General features: G+C 38.3%; 1 protein-coding gene across 6 annotated transcripts in view; it reads right to left on the minus strand.

Moving 5' to 3' along the window:
• The window catches only part of DOCK8 (dedicator of cytokinesis 8), a 223,181-nt gene that overhangs the window by 140,097 nt on the left and 64,281 nt on the right, over positions 1 to 18,803 (minus strand). For all 6 annotated transcript variants that reach the window (XM_073228617.1, XM_036991205.2, XM_073228616.1 and 3 more), the window contains 2 exons: positions 13,767 to 13,942; positions 10,987 to 11,058 (listed from right to left, as the gene is read on the minus strand). In XM_073228617.1, the coding sequence (XP_073084718.1) occupies positions 10,987 to 11,058; positions 13,767 to 13,942 (248 nt within the window). The remainder of the gene's footprint in view (positions 1 to 10,986; positions 11,059 to 13,766; positions 13,943 to 18,803) is intronic.

The following is an 18,803-nucleotide window of genomic DNA, read 5'->3' on the forward strand; positions in this document are numbered from 1 at the left end:
AGAGGACAAGGATTAGCAAGCATCTAAAGATGACTCATTTCTGATGTACCAGCCACAGAAAGCAGAAATCACCATTGGGTAGGTAGTGAGATTGCTGGCTGAGTGCCACCAGCTACCAGAGTCCCAGCCTCATTACCTGACCCAGGCAACCAAGCCAAGTAAAGCCATGTTCCTATTGTGCCTATTTGTAGACAAGAGAGAGATGGGGAAGTAGACCAAGTGGTCGGCAAACTGTTCCACTGAAATGAACACAACCTCTTGCTTCTCAAGAGAACTGCATTCCTTTTCACAACTAGGGACAACTCAAAGACCAAACTTTTTGAGAGGTTTCTCTTTACGGTTAATATTGGTGGAGGAAAGAGAATTTGGCTCTAGAGTCCAGGACGTGGGTTCAGTTGCTGACTCCTTATGCACTGCCTCTGAGACCTTAGACCAAATGACAATCTCTGAGCCACAGCTTCCTCAAGTGTGAAACAGAACAACATTGCTCATTTTGAAGGCCTGTTGTGAGGACTAGAAAAGTGTGTGGCACAGGTGTGCCTCTTCCACTTTTCACTCTTCCCCTTCCCACACCTTGAATCCCACTCCTTGGAATTTACCCAAATAACGTCCTGTATAATTTGGCACTAAAACTATCAGAACAAAGTAGCCCTCCATGCCTCAGGGTGGCAAGTAGCTCAGGAGGCCCAGAATGGGAAGTTGACAGTCAAACCGGGTGAGGAAGGCATCCATTAAAAAGGGCTGCCTGGCAAAAACAGAATCAGACTCATGTGATATGAGCAGAACATTCAAGCCTGGAGCAGCCTGGCATATGATAGCAGAGAAGAAATCCTAAGTAGAATGAGAAGAGCATGCACCCAGAGGAGAAGATTGCCACGAGGTGTCAGAGTCCAGGCAAGGTGACAAGGGTGTCCCTGTGGTGAGGTGGTCTGGCACTAAGTATCAGCACAGGCTGAAGATGACATCCACATAGGAAGAGCAAGCCTAGTGCAGGGTGTCAGAGTAGAATATGAGGAGGGAGGCAACCATGTGGGGATGGGGGAGTGTGTTGGCAATGGTTACATAAAGAGAGATTAATGACGTAAGTAAACATATGAAGAACAGGAGTCGGATATATCACTATCTGAGAGTTAAAAATATAGAGAGGAAGAAAACTAGAATGAATACTGTGATGTCAGATTGGGATTGTATGTATCAACATGAACTCACAGCATTGAATGCACGCGCACGTGCACACACACACACTGTGAAGACATGGGTGGCTCAACACCTTAAAGCAATTATCACACCCAACACCTACATCTTGAATTTTAAGTACCATTTTCTACTAAAAGGAATGAGAGCTTCTTGGAGAAATGGCTGATTTCAGGGTGAGGAAAGAAAAATGTAAGACACTATCTTGTGGCAGAAAGCAAGGAGATGATCCATTACTGCTAGGGACATATAAAAAAGATATAAGAGCCAGGTGAAGGGATTCACACTGGTCAAATTGGGGATAATTTGAGTATTAAAATAAAAGCTAGGAGTGGATTAAACATACTGAATAAAATAGGAAATTATGACTACAGATTGATACAAATAAATGAACTGAAAGCCTGATGAGGAATGGGGCATTAATAAAAATCAAACTCAAATGGAAGGACTTTCTAAAAATTTACTGGGCTGTAATCATATGGCCATAAAAGTCAAGGAAACAGAGGAACTGTTCCAGAGTAAATAATGCTGAAGACATGTGACATCTAAGTGCAACGCATAAGTTTGAACTAGATCCTTTTGCTTTAAAGGGCATTCTTAAGACATTTAGTGAAAGCTGAATGGGGTCTGAGAATTAGAGGTTAATAATGTATCAGTGTTAATTTCCTAAATGTGATGGTTGTATACTAATTATGATGGAGAATGTCCTTGTTTGTAGAAATTACACACTAAAGTATTCAGGGGCACTGGAGAATTAAGTCAGCAACTTCACAATAGTTCAGGGGAAGAGGACTTTGTACTAGCAAGTTTTCTGTAAACTTGAGATCATTTCAAAATAAAAGGACAGTAATATGTTAGGTATACGGCATTGTAATAAAGACTTTTGGTGAGTCCCATTCACCAACCCATGCATCCATTCTGTAGTTGCTGTAAGTGTAGAAACTATTGTGCCTAGAGACATCTGAGTGACTCACTCTACCTCCCAGCCTCCCAAACTCCCACTCTGTTTTGGTAGTGGCAACCAATGCCTACCTGGTATAGTCCCATTCCTTGCCTCAAAGTGGACAGTGGGACAACTTTGCAGTGTGATTCCTCCAGAGTACCTGTGTATCAAGCTATGATTTATCTGAGCCCTCATCCTTAGTTGACTCCTTCTGTGTCCCTATGTTGCGTCCCTCATTCCCTAATAGGCCTTTGTTAAAGAGCACACTCCTAAAATTCATATGCACCTGAGTCCCTTCCTCAGGTTCAGCTTCTAGGCAATCTCAGTTAAGACAATCACATACTAGCTGAATAAATGATAGCTATTATCATTAGCATTGATGACGATACCATTAGCTGCAATACCAATACCTGCATTATAAACCTAGATACCTTTATTTTATGGCTATGTGGAATTTAAAGTCTGTGAACTATATTATTTTTATATGGGAACTTTACTTTCTTATTAAAAAGTAGAAGTCTGAAAAGTGCTTACTTTAGGATTCCACTTGTAGAATTCTCCTCAAACACACACCTGAGTGAGGCTGTTGTCCTGATAAAACTTGTTCCATTCCACCCCTTCCAGTAAGTCTGTGGATTTCTTCTCCCAAGAGTGCTGCTAAAACAATGGCTTAGATTGGATTTGGGGATTCCAATTTTCTGATGTAGCAATAATTCTCAGTGAGGCTAATTAATGTTTCCATTTTGACTGTCTCCCTGACTGGAGTGTGCGACTGCATCTCACACCCTGTAATGCTTAGGGCACCACACACAATGAAGGATCATCCCAAATTCAGCATCCAACACAACCACCAGATGTCCTGTCAGATATTCATGGAGGTGAAAAATCAGTTTGTAAATATCTGAGCCAAGCCCCTAGCCCATTTTACAAATAAATGCCAGGTACTTTTGCACTGAATTTTCCAGGAAAATAACTACCATATAAACGTAGGAGAAATTAAACTTTGTGCTGATTAGAGTTCTACCAAGAGTTTTCCCCTGTTTTGGAAACTCCCATTACTAACAGCGATGCTGGGTGTGGTATTTGATTGACCTATAAAACATACCTGCTGCACTTTCTTTTCTAGGTGTTACATCCACACTGATTCTTCCCATATATACAAACAGCTATTTCATTATGTTCTCTGGTGTAGTTGCATCCAAGCACATTTATACACATGTTATTTTATATATAATGTTTCTTTTATTTCTCCTTTATGTAAAGTTGGGACATTTTATTGACTTCTAAAAATGAGAAAATTATGGGTTAAAGGTGTCATTATAAAATATTTGTTACACAGAAAGATGGTGTCAGGTCTGATAGTTCTCAGAATGCTTGTCTTAGAGGAACATGATATGGATATTTGCTTGTTAACTTTCAACAAATGTTTATAGAGTATCTCCTAAAGGACACTAAGAGGAATAAACAAGAATCCTGGCTCTAAAGGAGTCCTTGTCTTCAGTGAAGTCTAGTGAGAAAGATCACATATTTGGCAGGAGATAAAAATCTAGACAAGTAATTAGATTGTAATGTAGAGTATGACAAAAGTGTCTAAGAGAAATACAAACAACATGCTTTGAAAATTCAGAGAAAGGAGCAATTACTTCTGACCAGGTCAGAGGAGGCTTCATGAAAGCCCTGGCCTTTGACTTGGGCCTTAGAGGGTGTGGATATGTAAAGATGAGGAATCTGTGCCTAACTGGTCAAGAGCAGCTCAGAGATTTCCATCGCTGGGCTGCTCTTTGTAATGCATAGGCTAATGATCCTTGTTTGCTTTCCATACTTTTAGAAAGTAAATAGCTAAGCACCTTGACAGCCAGAACAACAAATGCATGTCATAATAAGCAATTATTGATCAGGGAGACATTTTTATGATGTTTTGGGAGTAACGGAATTATATGCACTGATGTGTTTGAATTTTAATTGTTTACCAGTTCACTGGGAGTAAAATATGGAGTAATAAAACAGATAATACCCCATTCCTTGATATCCCAGCTCTCCTTGAGCACGACCTTCCTTCAGAATTACCTTAATCACCCAGGATGAAAGACAAAGCCCAAGAGCTTTTATGATGCTGCTCATAACACTCATGAAATGTTTCACTGTCACTGTGGATAATACACCAAGAATAAATAGCATGTAAACAAGTTTAATTACTTAAGAGTTCAACTCTCCACCAAGACATCAAACACATTCTTAAGTTAATCACTCTTTAGTTCCTTCAGAGAAAATGACAGAGGAGATAATGCATGAAATATTTAATATGACTCAAAGGATATCAGTAAACATCAGTCCATACAAAATCATCAAACATATGGAAATGAGATGAGATAAACATGCAACCCTGGCACCATTCTATTCATTAGATCAGCGGTCATTTTCAAAAGTCATGAAGAGAAAAGCACTATTATCTTCAGTTTGGGACCCCAAACTTGGTGCTATCGACTTGAAAGATAGACTAGAATTTATTCAAGGCATCTTTCAGTCTAAGTAACACAAGCAAACATTTCAAGTAGGAAAATATATTTCCCCCAAAAGGAGATCATATGCTTTGTGTTTCTGTATAGTTTAATCTTTCCTACTGAATTAAAAAGAAAATCTGAAAGTTTCCTCTATCCTTGCTTGGCAGCACTATTTGTCTGATTTAAAAGTCTCAATTATAGAACTTGAGTGGCAAATGCCCTATAGAATTATGAGAGTGGGAGGGAACACAAGTGGTCATTACTCCACTCCCCTGCCCCATAAGTGGGATTCAAAGCCATTATCACAAATAGCAAGGACATAAAAGACTATCCCTAGATATAGAGAAATATAATATCGGCAAGGAGATAATTGAGGAATAAAAGAGCTAACTAAATCAGTATTTGACTGCATGGTTGTGGATGACAAAGACATGTGCACAGAAGGTAAAGTGGCCTCATTAAGTATGGTCCTCCAGAGGAAATAGTTTTTTCCCCCATGGTGCATTAAAATATATGGGACAGTTTCTGGTTCATTCCTGTGACATGCTAGTATAAGCACTTTTTCTGAATTCTTCAGAAGACCTTATTTTACTTGAAAGGAGTATTTTGGATAGGTTGAACTGTAACTAAATAAGCCTTAGAGTAAGTCTTATGATTTTCCAAATAGTATATTTATGCCATAAATATATAAATTATAGCGCCTATGATGTGAAATATACTCTGGATCATTAAATTAAAAAAAGTCTTCAACAACACTGAGTTGTCCCTTTTTGTTTTGCATATAATTTACTAATTGGTCTCATTTAAATTATTGTCAATTGAGCAGAAACAACTGAGCCATATTCTGTAACGTTGTTTAATACATAATAAGTAGTAGCTAATATTTATTGAATTATTGACATATGCCAAGGAATCTTTTCAGTATTTACATATGTTAACTAATTTATTGCATATAATAAAACTTATGAGGTAGGTACTATTCTAATTCCTGTTTTCCTGATGAAGAAATTGAGGTACAAAGAAATAATGTAATTTGCCTTAGGTCACACAGCTAGTAAGTGGTGAGGTCAGGACTTGAATCCATTTACTCCTGTTCCAGGGAAACGACCATTCTGTAAAATAATCTAATAAACTACAGCAAAGTACCTTACACTTAGTGGGTGATTACTTAATGCCATGCACTATCATAGACTTCTATCCATTGACTTTAGAGTACAATTAGAATTTATCCTTTTTAGATCACAGTTCTGTGAGTTTTGACAAATGCATATAATGTATAACCACTATAATCAAGACACAGAACAGTTACAGCAAACCCCAAAATTCTCCCATGACCTTTTGCAGTCAACTCTTTTCCCCACCCCAGACCCTGGCAACCACTGATCTGTTTTCTGTCCCTTCAGCTTTGCCTCTTTCAGAATATCATATCAATGGAACTGTGCAGTGATCTTTTTAGTCTGGCTTCTTTCACTTAGCATAACACAACTGAGATTCATCCACATTGTTGCATGTATCAGTAATTTATTCCATTTTATTGCTGAGTAGTATTCCATTGTATGGATGTACCAGCATTGGTTTATCCATTATGCAATTGTGTGCAATATGGATTATTTCTAATTTTTGGAAATTACAAATAAAACTGTAGTAAATTTTTGCATACAGAACACATGTGAACATAAGTTTTCATTTCACCTGGGTAAATATCTAAGAGTAGGAATTAGATTCTATAGAAAATATAATTTCACTGGGATTTTAGGACAGAAAAAGGAAGAAAACTCAGTGATAGGAAATAATATTCAGAAAGTAGATATAATAGCTTCCTTAAAATAGCAAATATAAAGGTAGAGGAATCTAAATTCTATTTTATTTAATAACATCCAGCATCAGCAAGGATAAGGGAGGAAAGGACAGTTTCATGTCCAGATGGTAATAAGAGAACCAGCACAGCTTTTCTGGAGGAGGATGGCAGTACTTATTGGAATGTGCCATGTGCAGTGGTTCCCTTCTACCCTCAGAAATATTCATACATGTGTGTAGAGGCAAATGTCCATAGATGTTAATTGTGTTATTATTTAAAATTGTGAGAAACAGAGACAAATGCAATGTCTACAGAAAGATTCAGTAACTTAGAATACACTTCTTTACCCCTGGAATACCAGGCAGAAAGGGATGGATCTCTGAAATAGAAATATGTTAAAGATATTATTGAAAAAATTATATTATGTACTTACAGGTTACATATTTACATATATATATATACATATTTACATATGTGTATTTGCATAAATAATATTTGTGCAAAAATATAAATACCCACATCTACATCTGTGAGGGCATGGAAGACGATCTGGGGGTTTACACAGTGACCGCTATACAGTTAAGAGTGGGTTGAAGAGAAAGGGAGCAAGTGAGTAATGAGGTAAGAGACTGTTTTTTTACTTAATACACTTGTATGTTTCTTGATTTCTTTCAGAACAAGCATGCATTGTTTGGCACATAAAATAACAAATTCAGTGGAGGGCTAATTAATCACTAATTAACAACTGGCCAGCAATCCCTATTGCATCCTCCTGCCACTTTCCAGTAAACCGCCTGTGAAGACACAGAAAAATGGAAACTAACAGATAACTTAATGCCTGAATCTTGACAGAATAGATCAGGTGGAGCTGGAAAGGGAAGGATATACCATATTTTGTCCTCCCAAAGAAGACCTCAAAGGAAGGCACTTTGCACTTTCCTTCTAGCCAGTCCCTGAACAGGCAATGTCTATACTAGTCAGAAATCTGAAGGCTCCTTCTTCATTGTAGTGGCTTATGTATGAAGCCACTCACAGGTTCCAGCTGGGTCCCTCATATGCACCACTACTAGAGCTGTCGCCTTCCTTGTCTTTCTCTTTGTATTATCATTCTGCAACGATACAGAAACAGCGACAGAGCTAAAATGTATAAGGGCTGGGAAAGGAAGGGCGTCTGGCAATACTTTATTGGCTTCTTCCCACAAATAGAATATTATAGATGCATATAGGGGCAGAATGGTCTCTACAGGAGTGTATGCCAGTAATTGTGGTGTTCCTGTTCACAGTACCAGATTCAAAGTACCAAAGAATCAAACAGTGGGGTAGAAAATTATGCTTCCTCAGTAAAACACCAATCAAAGCTCACCAGCATCTGACAATGAGTTTCAGAGTTCACACCTGTCCATCAGTCAGTTTCTGGGAAAAGAACCGGTCCAGTACAAAGTGTGCAGAGAATGTGGCCACTGGCAATCTCCATTACCAAGAGGTTGCCAAACAAAGCTGAAACAGGTATTGCTTTGTTTTACAAAAGAAAGACATAAAAACTTGAGGAATAACTTTATGGATAATCATTGTTCCTATAGAAGAGATAAAAACAAATGGAGACACATAAGGGAAGAGAACAAGAAGTGGCTACTGGTCTGGATTAACACTTTAATCCAAACTTCCTAGTAAATAATATTAGGTTTTTGAATTACATTGTAAGCATGATAGCAAAAATAGAAATCCTAAGGAAAACTATGAATACTGATTTGGTTACATAAATAATTATGAATGTTAAAAAATTACAAGCAATTTTAAAAGATAAAGAACATCCTGGATAAGGAATTTATAATATGTGATGGACAAAGGGTTAATATCCTTAACAAATAAAAAGTCCTAAAGATAAACAGGACCAGACAAACATATTAATAGAGATGTACAAATGTGAATAAGCAGAACACCAAGAAAAAATTGCAAATGTCCAACAAAGACATGGAAAAAGCATGCCTGATCTTATCATCAAAGAAAAAAGCAAATAAGAGCCTTTTTACAAATACAATTGGAAATTTATTAAAAGATAACATCCAATCTTCTTGAGAATTCAAGCATATATTGTTAATAATCTTTTTGATACATGTGTTATTCCTGAATCCTTAAATTTGTGTATACCCTTAGACATAGAAATCCCTTTTATGGGAATTTATTATGAAGGAAAAAATCATGTATGTGCATAAGGATATGGTTGTATTTGGGTGCAACACTGAAAAATGGAATCACTTGATTATTAAAATTGGTTAAATGAATTTTTGTGTAAGCATATCATGCAGCCAAGAAAAACTGTGTTGAGGAAGAACATTAAACAGCAAAGAGAGATAATCACCATTTATGTGAAGATTGAAACCGCATGCTACAAAATAGTATTACAAAGTGATTTAGTTTTATACAAATATATATAGAAAAAAACATGATTCAATGGCTATATATATCAAATGTTAATGGTGGTTATCTGTGCTGAAACTGAGTGATTTTTGTTTTCTCTTTTTGTTTCCCTATAATCTCTAAAATTTCTACAGTAAGTATTCTAGAAGAGTCCCTTTTTTTCTTTTAAGTACATACAAGGCAGAGAAAAAAAAGATTATTCCAATGGGAATTGCCATGAGGAATGAAAAAGTGCAGTATCCCAAATAGAGTATAAAAACCCAATGTAGTAAAATGGACCTTTCTATTTATTGTTTCATCTCAGTTATTTTTAGAACATTAATATCCAGAAAGTATCTCTAATTATAACATTTAAAAGCTTGAGAACAACTTGTTCTGAAATCTTTTTATTACCAGCAAAGCATAATCTTATTTGACTGCCTGGCAAACTTAGTTTTCCATTCCCATTAGAAAGCTGGACAGATGATGGATTAGCATCTAACTTTCTCTTAATTAATTTTTATAAGCAATGCTTTCTTTTGCTCAACTATTGGAAACAATATGCATACTGACATTACTCCAAAAAACATCTGCACAAATTTAATGGCACACTTCCAGGAACCAGATGAAACCCAACCCCAAAGTCTTTCATCATATACCCCATAGGACAGTAATCCTTGCTGGAGTATAGGAGAGGTGAGGATATCAGAATTTCAAACTATTCCTCTTTGGCCAAAGGTTCTCTGATATTTTTCTATTGATATGCCCTCAGTCTGCAGGTGCTCCCCAACCAGCTTCCCAATATATATACACACACAGGTTGACAGTTTTAGTGTGTGTAGATGTTACCCATGAGAGAGTGTTGTCCAGGTCAATGGCAAGGAGACAAAAAGCTCAGAAAAATGTCACAGAACATTTCAAAGGTCATAGAACATTTGATTAACCCAGGAGAGAAGGACTCTTTTGAAAAACTGGAAGGCTGACAAGTAAACTATTTCTTGGTCACAAATCAAAAAATTTTTGAATCTGAGGCCGTTTCAATTCATGTATGTTACCTCCAAGAATGGAAACAGAACAAAAAGTCTCTATTTTCTATATTTAAAAGGTGAATGGATAATTGATGTAAATCCATACCATAGAATATTATTCAGAAAAAAAGAGAAATGAGCTATCAGCCATGAAAAGACTGGAGGAACAAGGCAAATTATGGAAACAGTAAAAAGTTAAGTGGCTGCCAAGGAGGGATGACTAGGTGGAGCACAGGGCATTTTTAAGCGCACTGAAACTATTCTGTTTGATACTGCAGTGACCGACACATGCCATTTTACATTTGTCAAAACTTGTAGAATGTACAACACAAAAAAATAATCCTAATGTAAACCACAGACTTTGGTTAATAATAATGTATCAACATTGGCTCATTAATAATAACAACTGTAACACACTTAAGTAAGTTTCATCCCAGAAAGGATAAATCAGCCAAAGAAAGCTACATAAAGAAAAATGGAATTTTATCTGACCTTTAATCTATAGCTAGGGTTTAGCAGATAGGTGTAAAAGGGGTGGTGGGGGCACACCCAGAGGGAAAACAGCAAGAGCAAAGGTGTGGAGGTAGGACTGAGTTGGCTGTGTGGTGGAATAGTGAGGAAGAGGAGCCAGGCTCAGAAGAAAGGAAATGGACTCAGGAGTTAAGGAAAATAAGTTTTAATACATAGAGTGGGGCCAGATTATTAAAGCCCCTGAAAGGCATTTCGGTGGAATTTATATTTGAAACAGTAGGCAGTAGGGAATCTTAGAAGGTGTTTGAGCAGAGGAGTAATACAAGATATCGTCAATCCTCATTATTGACAGATTCTGTATTTGCAAATTTGCCTACTCACTAAAATTTATTTGTAGCCCCCAAATCAGTATTGATGGTCATTCAGAGACCTGTGGGAGAAAAAACATGAGAAAAGCAAAATAAAAAGCCCCAAGATATTACTATTAGGGGACACTGGGGAGGCAGGGGCAGGGAGTGTATGAGAACTCTTAGTACTTTCTAGTTAATTTTTCTGTAAACATAAAACTGCTCTTTTAAAAAAATCTGTTAATAAAAAAACAAAACGCCAGCAATACGTAATAAATATATATGTGAAGAGAAAAAAAAAACTTACTTCTGGTTCACAATTAGCCACTCCCGAACATAGGTCTGAACACAGTCTCTAACATGAGGGTCCAGTTCAACCCTAATGACACATATTAATAAAAACATATTAATACTGGGTAAAAACAACAAATAATTGCTTGTTGTAATCAAGGAGAACAGCATGATTTCAAATACACATGAAATGAGAATTCTAGGGGCAGCCTTATTCATTGCCAATGTCCGAAGTGTTCCTGAGGCAATAACATTTTTACCTTGATGAGACAAACAGGTTGGCACGTTGTGCTTTGTGAGATTTCTTTATTACAAGAAATCATGTTAAGCCATATCCATCCCTGCAGGCATTCCTACGCAAGACAGGGAGAGCTCACTGTCATCACATACAGAACAAGAAAGTGTAAAATACCAACTTCTCACAGGGGCGATTTGGGGCATATTTTTGCTCATGTGTAACCCTGTCAGGATCAGGACATGCCTGTTTTCCCCTCTGAAAATCATGATGAGGAACTGGTATCTTATGCTTTCAGGAGTTAGCAGGCACGGGCTGTGGTTGGTGATTATCAATTGGGGGGCTCCTTGTCATACATGCACAGAAGCGTGTCAATGAGAGACTCTTCAAGAGCTTCAGGGTCTTGAAATCAGAAATAACTGAATTCCCCACAGAGTTAAAGCTTTTTTGCTGCTTTTCCAAATGTTTTTGTATTTGAAATAAATAGATGTAAGTGCTACAGTTCTAATTTTCTTGTTTGTAAAAATTGGATTAAGAAGAGAACCCACCCTGTGTGCTTGCTGTTAGCACTCTAAGAAATATTATAAAGGTAAGGATGTGGTCCTGGGCCCCAACCGCCCAAATCCAGTCCCATCCCTTATTAGGTATGTAACTTTGGGCTGGTCATCCACCCTTCTGTGCCTCAGTTTCCTCATCTTAAAGTGACATTAATAGTTGTGTGCCTCCCTTAGAGAGCTGTGATGAAGATTAAATAAGTTAGCGTGTGAAGTTCCTGGCACATAGTAAGACCTACATCTAATAGCTGACACTTAAATACCATTTATTATGCACTGGGCTCTGATGTAATCACTTACATGTATTAATTCAGTTAATTCTCAATCAGCACCATAGGGCAGGCACTATTATGGTTCTCACTTTGCAGAAGAATGAGATAACAAAGATTTTGCTCAAATTCACGCAGCAATTTGGTAGAACAGCAACTTGAAGCCAGGCAGTTCACCTGTGGAGTGTAGGCTTATAATCACCACACCATCACAGCTCGACATAAAGTTCTGGGCTAGGCCCAAGGTTCAACAGGAGTTACCTGTTGTTTACTCTGATAACGGTGATGATACCTTCCCAAGCTTATAATTATGAGAAGACCTTTTTGGCAACAATTGAAATAGTAGAGTCAAAATGTCTAAGTCAAGTCAACAAATCTGATGACTTTTAAAAGACAGTATTAGCCATAAATTCTGGTGACAAGGCAGTAAAACTGACAGTACAAAAAATGACATCCTCTATCAAATTAAAAAAAATAAAAATCCACCTGTCTCTAAACCTACTGTTATGTATTTTAAACAAGTTTTTCCAAGATTCTGACTCACTTGAAGACTATAACACATAAATTTTACACAGGGAAATAAAATTAAATGATTCTCTGTCACAGGTGAAAACAACAGATGTGACCTATATTAAAGTTACACCTGAATAAATGGACTGACAATAGGGGAAAAATATTTCCCAAGGATCACAGTGCTGTTGCTTTCTAGGAAGTACTTCCAAAACATTGGAGCTGAGCATATGTGTGAATAGAACTATCTAAACAAAGAGCAAAGGGTCATAATAATACCATGTCACTGCCATCCAACCACCTTAAACTGCAGTGAAATAAAATCTAAAATAGAACTAGGAAGTCATAGAATAATGAGGGCAGGAGTTGTGTTTCATGATATCTTTTCTGGGACTTTTTGGGGAAGACAAGGAGGTTGAGAATGTCCAGGAGGATGTGAATCTTAATTTTGTTTTGAAAATGAATATAAATAAAAGTTCATCCTAAACCTCCAAGAAGTGCTATAACAGGAGTCTCATTTAGATATAATTCCATTGTTTGATTCCAAGAGATAATGTCCACACCTATAGGCACACAGACTAACCTGTAGTAGAAACTCAAGCTCTAAGCAGCTGTTCATATGTTCACTCCACAGAGCTTCCCCCATTGTTTCTCCACTCAGCAAAACTTTTTTCAAAGGAAGGAAATTTGCCTTATTCATCTATTTATGCCAGTTCCCACACACCATATCATAGATGCTCATTAAATGTGGGTTGAACTGTGTTTATGATTTGATCCAGTCTTTTATGTGAAAACAATTAAAATGCTTCTGCATGGAGGTATTTTCAGTGATTATTATGAAAAGTCTTGACATTTTTACAAATGGAGAAATCGAGGTTTTGTGAGGTCACATGACCCGCCCAAGGTCATGAAGCTGACACTTAGGCAGTCTGGCTACAGAGCCTGCACTCTTCTCCTCTTCTTGGACATTCTATTTGGTCTCCTTGCATCCCTGTAACTGGCTTAGTCTCCACACAAATTTTCAGAGCCTCTGTCTGGTCAAACCGATTCAAAAACAATCTACATGTAAGTGATTGTACCACGTGATGGTACCATGTTAACAGATCTTAATAGATCTGAGTAAATTTTGCTTACTGTTAAAAGGAGTCCAGAATTAAGGCATCTCCACCCTTACCAATAACAGTCATGACAGTCATGATTGCATCTACATTTTAAGAAAACGATTTACCCTTCCTCCGGCAACGAGGGCTGCAAAGTCCGACATTCCTTTGGTGTGAACACCACGTCCAAGTCGTCTTCCGTGAAGTCTCCCAGCTCCTGCACAAGCTCCTCATCCAGGCTGTTCAGGTGGGTCATCAGAAGCCCCTCAAAGTCCACCGGCTCCACTGGGTCATAAAACTGAGGCTGGAGGGGTAGGAAGAGAACAAGGAGGTTCCCACACGACGTTCAGGGAAAAGCATGAAGGAGGCAGTAGGTGTGCACCCCGCCCTCCCCTTCCACCCCACAAGTGCTTCATTCTTAGTGTCCAACTAAGGGAGGCCGTCTTCAGGGGAGCTGTCAGACCCAGAGGCAGTGACACAGAAAGGAAAAGAAATGCAGCACGGAAAAGTCAAGTCAGAACACGATGAGTAACTAAAATCACACCCCAACGCAGGATTTTTCCCCACTTAATTGCATCTTGATGAGGAATCCTGAGGAAATCCAAAATGAGATCACATGTCTTTGCTGAATTTTTATAATTTCTCCTGCAAAAGCTCTCTGAGGCCATGTTGACCCAACTACAGTGAAGTAGCAAAGGAAGGAGATTTTCCAGAAACTCAGGCAAACTCAACAGTCCTTCTGCTGGAGTATTTAAGCACAGTGTTTCCTTTGGCCTGAGTTATCCTGTGTGTTGGTTCTTGAAAGCACTTTATACGGAATTAAGCCCACAGTGAATCAGACTTGGTGGCTGAAACGCTCCAAGGCAGTGATTTCCAAACCTGCTGGGCTGACTGTTGCTAGTCGGAAAGACATTTTCACTGGACTCCAGTTAAATAAGCAAACTAAGGGCAACTGGCTGAGTTTTCATACAGCTAAAATGTACTCCCTTTAAAAAGATGTGTTTTTGCTCTTCAATTCTATCCTTCCACAGTGGGAGAGGAAGAGGATAAAAGAAATAATAGAAGTAGGTGGCAATTCAAAAAATAATATTCTTTAGTTGATAAAACAAAAAGTTACCAATTCAACAAATAGATTTTCTTGTCTATGAAGTTCAAAGACTTAGGAACCACTGCCTTAGGGAAATAAAAGAATCACTTGGATCAAGTAGATTTGTGGAATAATAATAATAATAATAGCAGCAGCTCTATGGGGTTCATGCATGGCAGACTATTAGGAGTCATCAGAGCAAGAAGGTACTATTCTCTACCTCTGCCCCCACAACGGACCAACAGCCAAACACCCCAGATTCCTGACTTACTGCCTCAATATGAACAAGGACAGATCCAAAGGAACTGTTAACAAAACTGGTTTTTCATCACCTGAAGCCATACCCAGACTACATTTGAGGGCTTCAGGTTGAAGAGGAGGAACAAAGTGCTGTTGAAGAGGCAAAAGGAAATAAGACCAGAGAATGTAAATTCAGCTTGCCCTGTTTCCTCTGCACCCTTGCTGTCCCTGGTGGTGTGGTGTCATGAGTGACATGTTGAAGGGGATTAGAATTGATCAAGCATATGCTCTCCTCCTTGCCTGAGATTCATGAAGGTGGGTGACTTACAGAATGCCATATGCCTGCAGGGCCAAAACAGGGAGAAGAGAAGGCAACAGCATATACTGCAGGAGGAGAGAGCAAAGTCACCACCCCACTGCCCCATGGCTCTTCTGTGGTGCGGCAGAGGGCAGAGAAGTTCTTTGGTTCTGTCTGGGGACTTGGAGGTCAGCTAAAGAGAAGAGCATCCTTACAGGGTGCCTCTCAAAATGAAATTACAGGGACTAGTAGGGACTCTGGGGGCCAATGATCAGTCTATACAGGAGCCTGCAAAAGGATACTGTTCTTGACTTCTGCCAGAGGGAATGACAGGTATCATCTATGCACAAACCAAAAACTCTACTGTAAACTTATATAAGACCAATGCCAAAGGAGAAGGTGGACTCTCATCTTCTTACCACAACCCAGCACAGAGAATTCAGAGTCAGGACTGAAATGACTTTAATTCAAAATTAAGAAAACTGCATTGTTTTTGCATACCCAACCTTATTAGTACTGTAAAGTTTCTATCATAAACTAATAATTAGTGAGCACTTATTAAGTGCCAAGAAACTGGCTAGGTCATTACATATGTTATGTCATTTAATCCTCACTGGAACTCTATAAGGTAAGTAATCTTATTATCCCCATTTTATAGGTGAGCACATGGAAGGCTACAGATTTAATAATTTGCCCATGGTTACACAGCTGGGGAGCTGGAATTTAGAAGCTAACCCATCTGGAATTCAAACCTAGACAGGCTCATGTTCTTAACTACTATAATTTGGTTTCTCTTATGGGCATTTCAGGAAATCTGTATTTCCAGAAAAAAATTAAAACACAAGGCAATAGTAAGTATACTTGGAAGAGTCAAAAAATACATTTACCACTACCCATAAGTTACACTCTGTGTTTCTCATAGATTGGCTGCTCAAAATAATAACATGAATTAATTAAAGTAATAAATGTGAATTTATTATGAAGAATATCAACTACTCAAGCAGAGGCACTGGAAATATGTACTTAGAATGTATATTGAAACATAGTTTAAGCAATGTGACATTAGCACTTATAACTAGTAAGCAGAAGTTCCTATGGAGAAATGGCATTTATGTGAAATCATCAGAGAGAAAAAAATTCAGGTCTAGCCAAAGTATTACACCTATCATGTCCCTGAAATTCAAAGTCACAAATGATGAAAAACCTGGCTGATAGCAGCACCATTACATACAGGACAGAATCCAAAAACCTGGGAAAAGGAATGGCTGACTCCCTCTTTCAGCAGTGATTTGCTGAGCATCTACTGAATGCAAAGTCAGCAAGTTGGACATTAGGGATACAGAAAATTAAGGTATCTACTCTCACGTATCTTTCCATGGGTCTCTGGTCAACCATGAGAAGGTGAAGTTGCCACACTCTCACATATAAATAACGCTCTCTCTGAAGGGAGAAGCTATGATAAAGAACATCTTATCATCATTGAGCACTACCTGTGCATCAATGAGCCTATTACAATATACACAATTGATCATAAAGTCATAAACTCTTGAGTTCTGAATATATTTCAGAACTGAACAGACTGTAAACACAAAGCATAATGATAGAATTATTGACTAGGTTCTAGCACTACATACAAGTTGGCATTTAATAATTAGTCTTCCCTACCCCTTCTACACTGAAACTAACAAGAGAGGAAACTGCATTCCAAATGTGACAGAAACTAGTCTTGCCATTCACAAGTGGGTGGAGACCCTAAGTACTGTTAACTGGGCCTCCAAACACGTTGTTCCTCTTGCGATTCAAATAATAACCAGGAACCAAAAGAGATTTCTGAACTACCTGAAGTGTTAATCTTAAGAGAAGGTTTTATTATGAGGCAATCAACACATACACACAAATATATACACTGTGTCTATTTAGTTATAAGCAAAGGGAGAAAACAAATATTGAAGAGAATTACAGTGGTATTCTATTTTCTTGGGGGCTGAAGTTTGAGAATGGGGTAAAGGATAGTCTCAGGTCAGTCCCTAAGGCAGGACTTGAGCTCTTGGTAGCTTTTAAAAGCCAAACATGAAAATTAACTATTTTGTTTTCTCTGCTATTGAGTGATGTATATGTGGCCTCCTATAGTGGAGGTCCAACACTAGTTCAAATGGTACAATCCAAAGTAATTAAAAACGGCACTCATAAAAAAGTGTCTCTCATTCGTTAACATAATATAAGAGAAAAACCCAAATAATCAAAATAAAAACAAAAGAAACCCCTTTGAATAAAGCAACAAAAAAATCTTAAAGCTGCAAATTATCCTAAATTGGGTTCAATCTGTTGGGATGGCTTCATGACATATCAGTTTGGGTTGGCTGAACTACATTACCTCAAATTCCCTTCCTAGTATATTTCCAGACAGGTAAGATTTTTCTCTTGCCAGAGTTGGAGGACCAGGGGAGGCTGCAGCTATTGTGCATACCTACACATTCTACTGGTACAAGTGAGGTAATCTAGCATTGCTGTGAAGGGACATTAACCAATGTATAAAGTCCCTAATCAGCGGACTTTAAGATAATCAAAAGGAAGATCATCCTGGGTGGCCTGACTTAATTAGTTGGATGCCTTTCCAAAGAGGGTGCAGGACCCCTCTAAGTTCAGGGACTCTAAGCTTCTGCTCAGCCCGTTCCAGCCTGCTCCAAGCAAGTTCCAGCTTGCTTGTGACCTTGCCTTCTTGACTGTCCCGTGGACTTTAGGCTTGCTTAGCCAGCCACCTTCCATAGATGAGCCAATTCCCTGTAATCAGTTCCTTAATATACATACTTATGCATCTCCTACTGGATCGCCTGCCCTGGCAGGACCAGAACTAATACACCTACTTTCATTCATTTGGCAAATACTGTCTGCAGTCCTACAGCATTCCAGCGCTAGGCTGCAGAGACACAGTCAACACTTCCCTAGTAAAGACTTGTGTAGCCTTTCTAGCTACTCTTTTCAGAGTCTTGGTCAATAGCAGAGTAGAAATACACAAAAAGATTATAACTACCTTAAATTATTCACAACCAAATACTCATTTTTAATGAGGGGAGTTTGAGCTTTTCCTAGTCCCCTAGTGTACATCATAGGCTGGTTCTCCTGACATGGGGTAGGATTTAATTTGTTATGAAACTGAGAATTCCTATAGGTCAGAACCATATCTGTTTAAAATTAATCTATACAGTTCCTAGCACAGTGTAGTATAAAGATAGCACACTGATACCAATTAAAATGACACATCTGGACAGTATTTCACAAATAAGGATATTGAAAAGGTTAAATGACATGACCCAAGTCACACAGGTAATCATGAGACCTCGGTCCCTTGTTAGAGCATTGGGGAGGCTTCACATCACTCCATGTGTGGCTGGGAGAAGAGGCATAAAGTCTCCAGGCACACTGGCCTTACATCCTCCTGTATGTTCACCCCATGGAGGGTGCTCCTCAAACCTACATGGCTGTTTATGAGAGAGGAATCTTGTCAAAGTCAACCAAGACCTCCATGTTGCCAAATTCAGT

The sequence above is a fragment of the Manis javanica genome, chromosome 2 (genome assembly GCF_040802235.1).
Source record: "Manis javanica isolate MJ-LG chromosome 2, MJ_LKY, whole genome shotgun sequence".
Classification (NCBI taxonomy): Eukaryota; Metazoa; Chordata; class Mammalia; order Pholidota; family Manidae; genus Manis; species Manis javanica.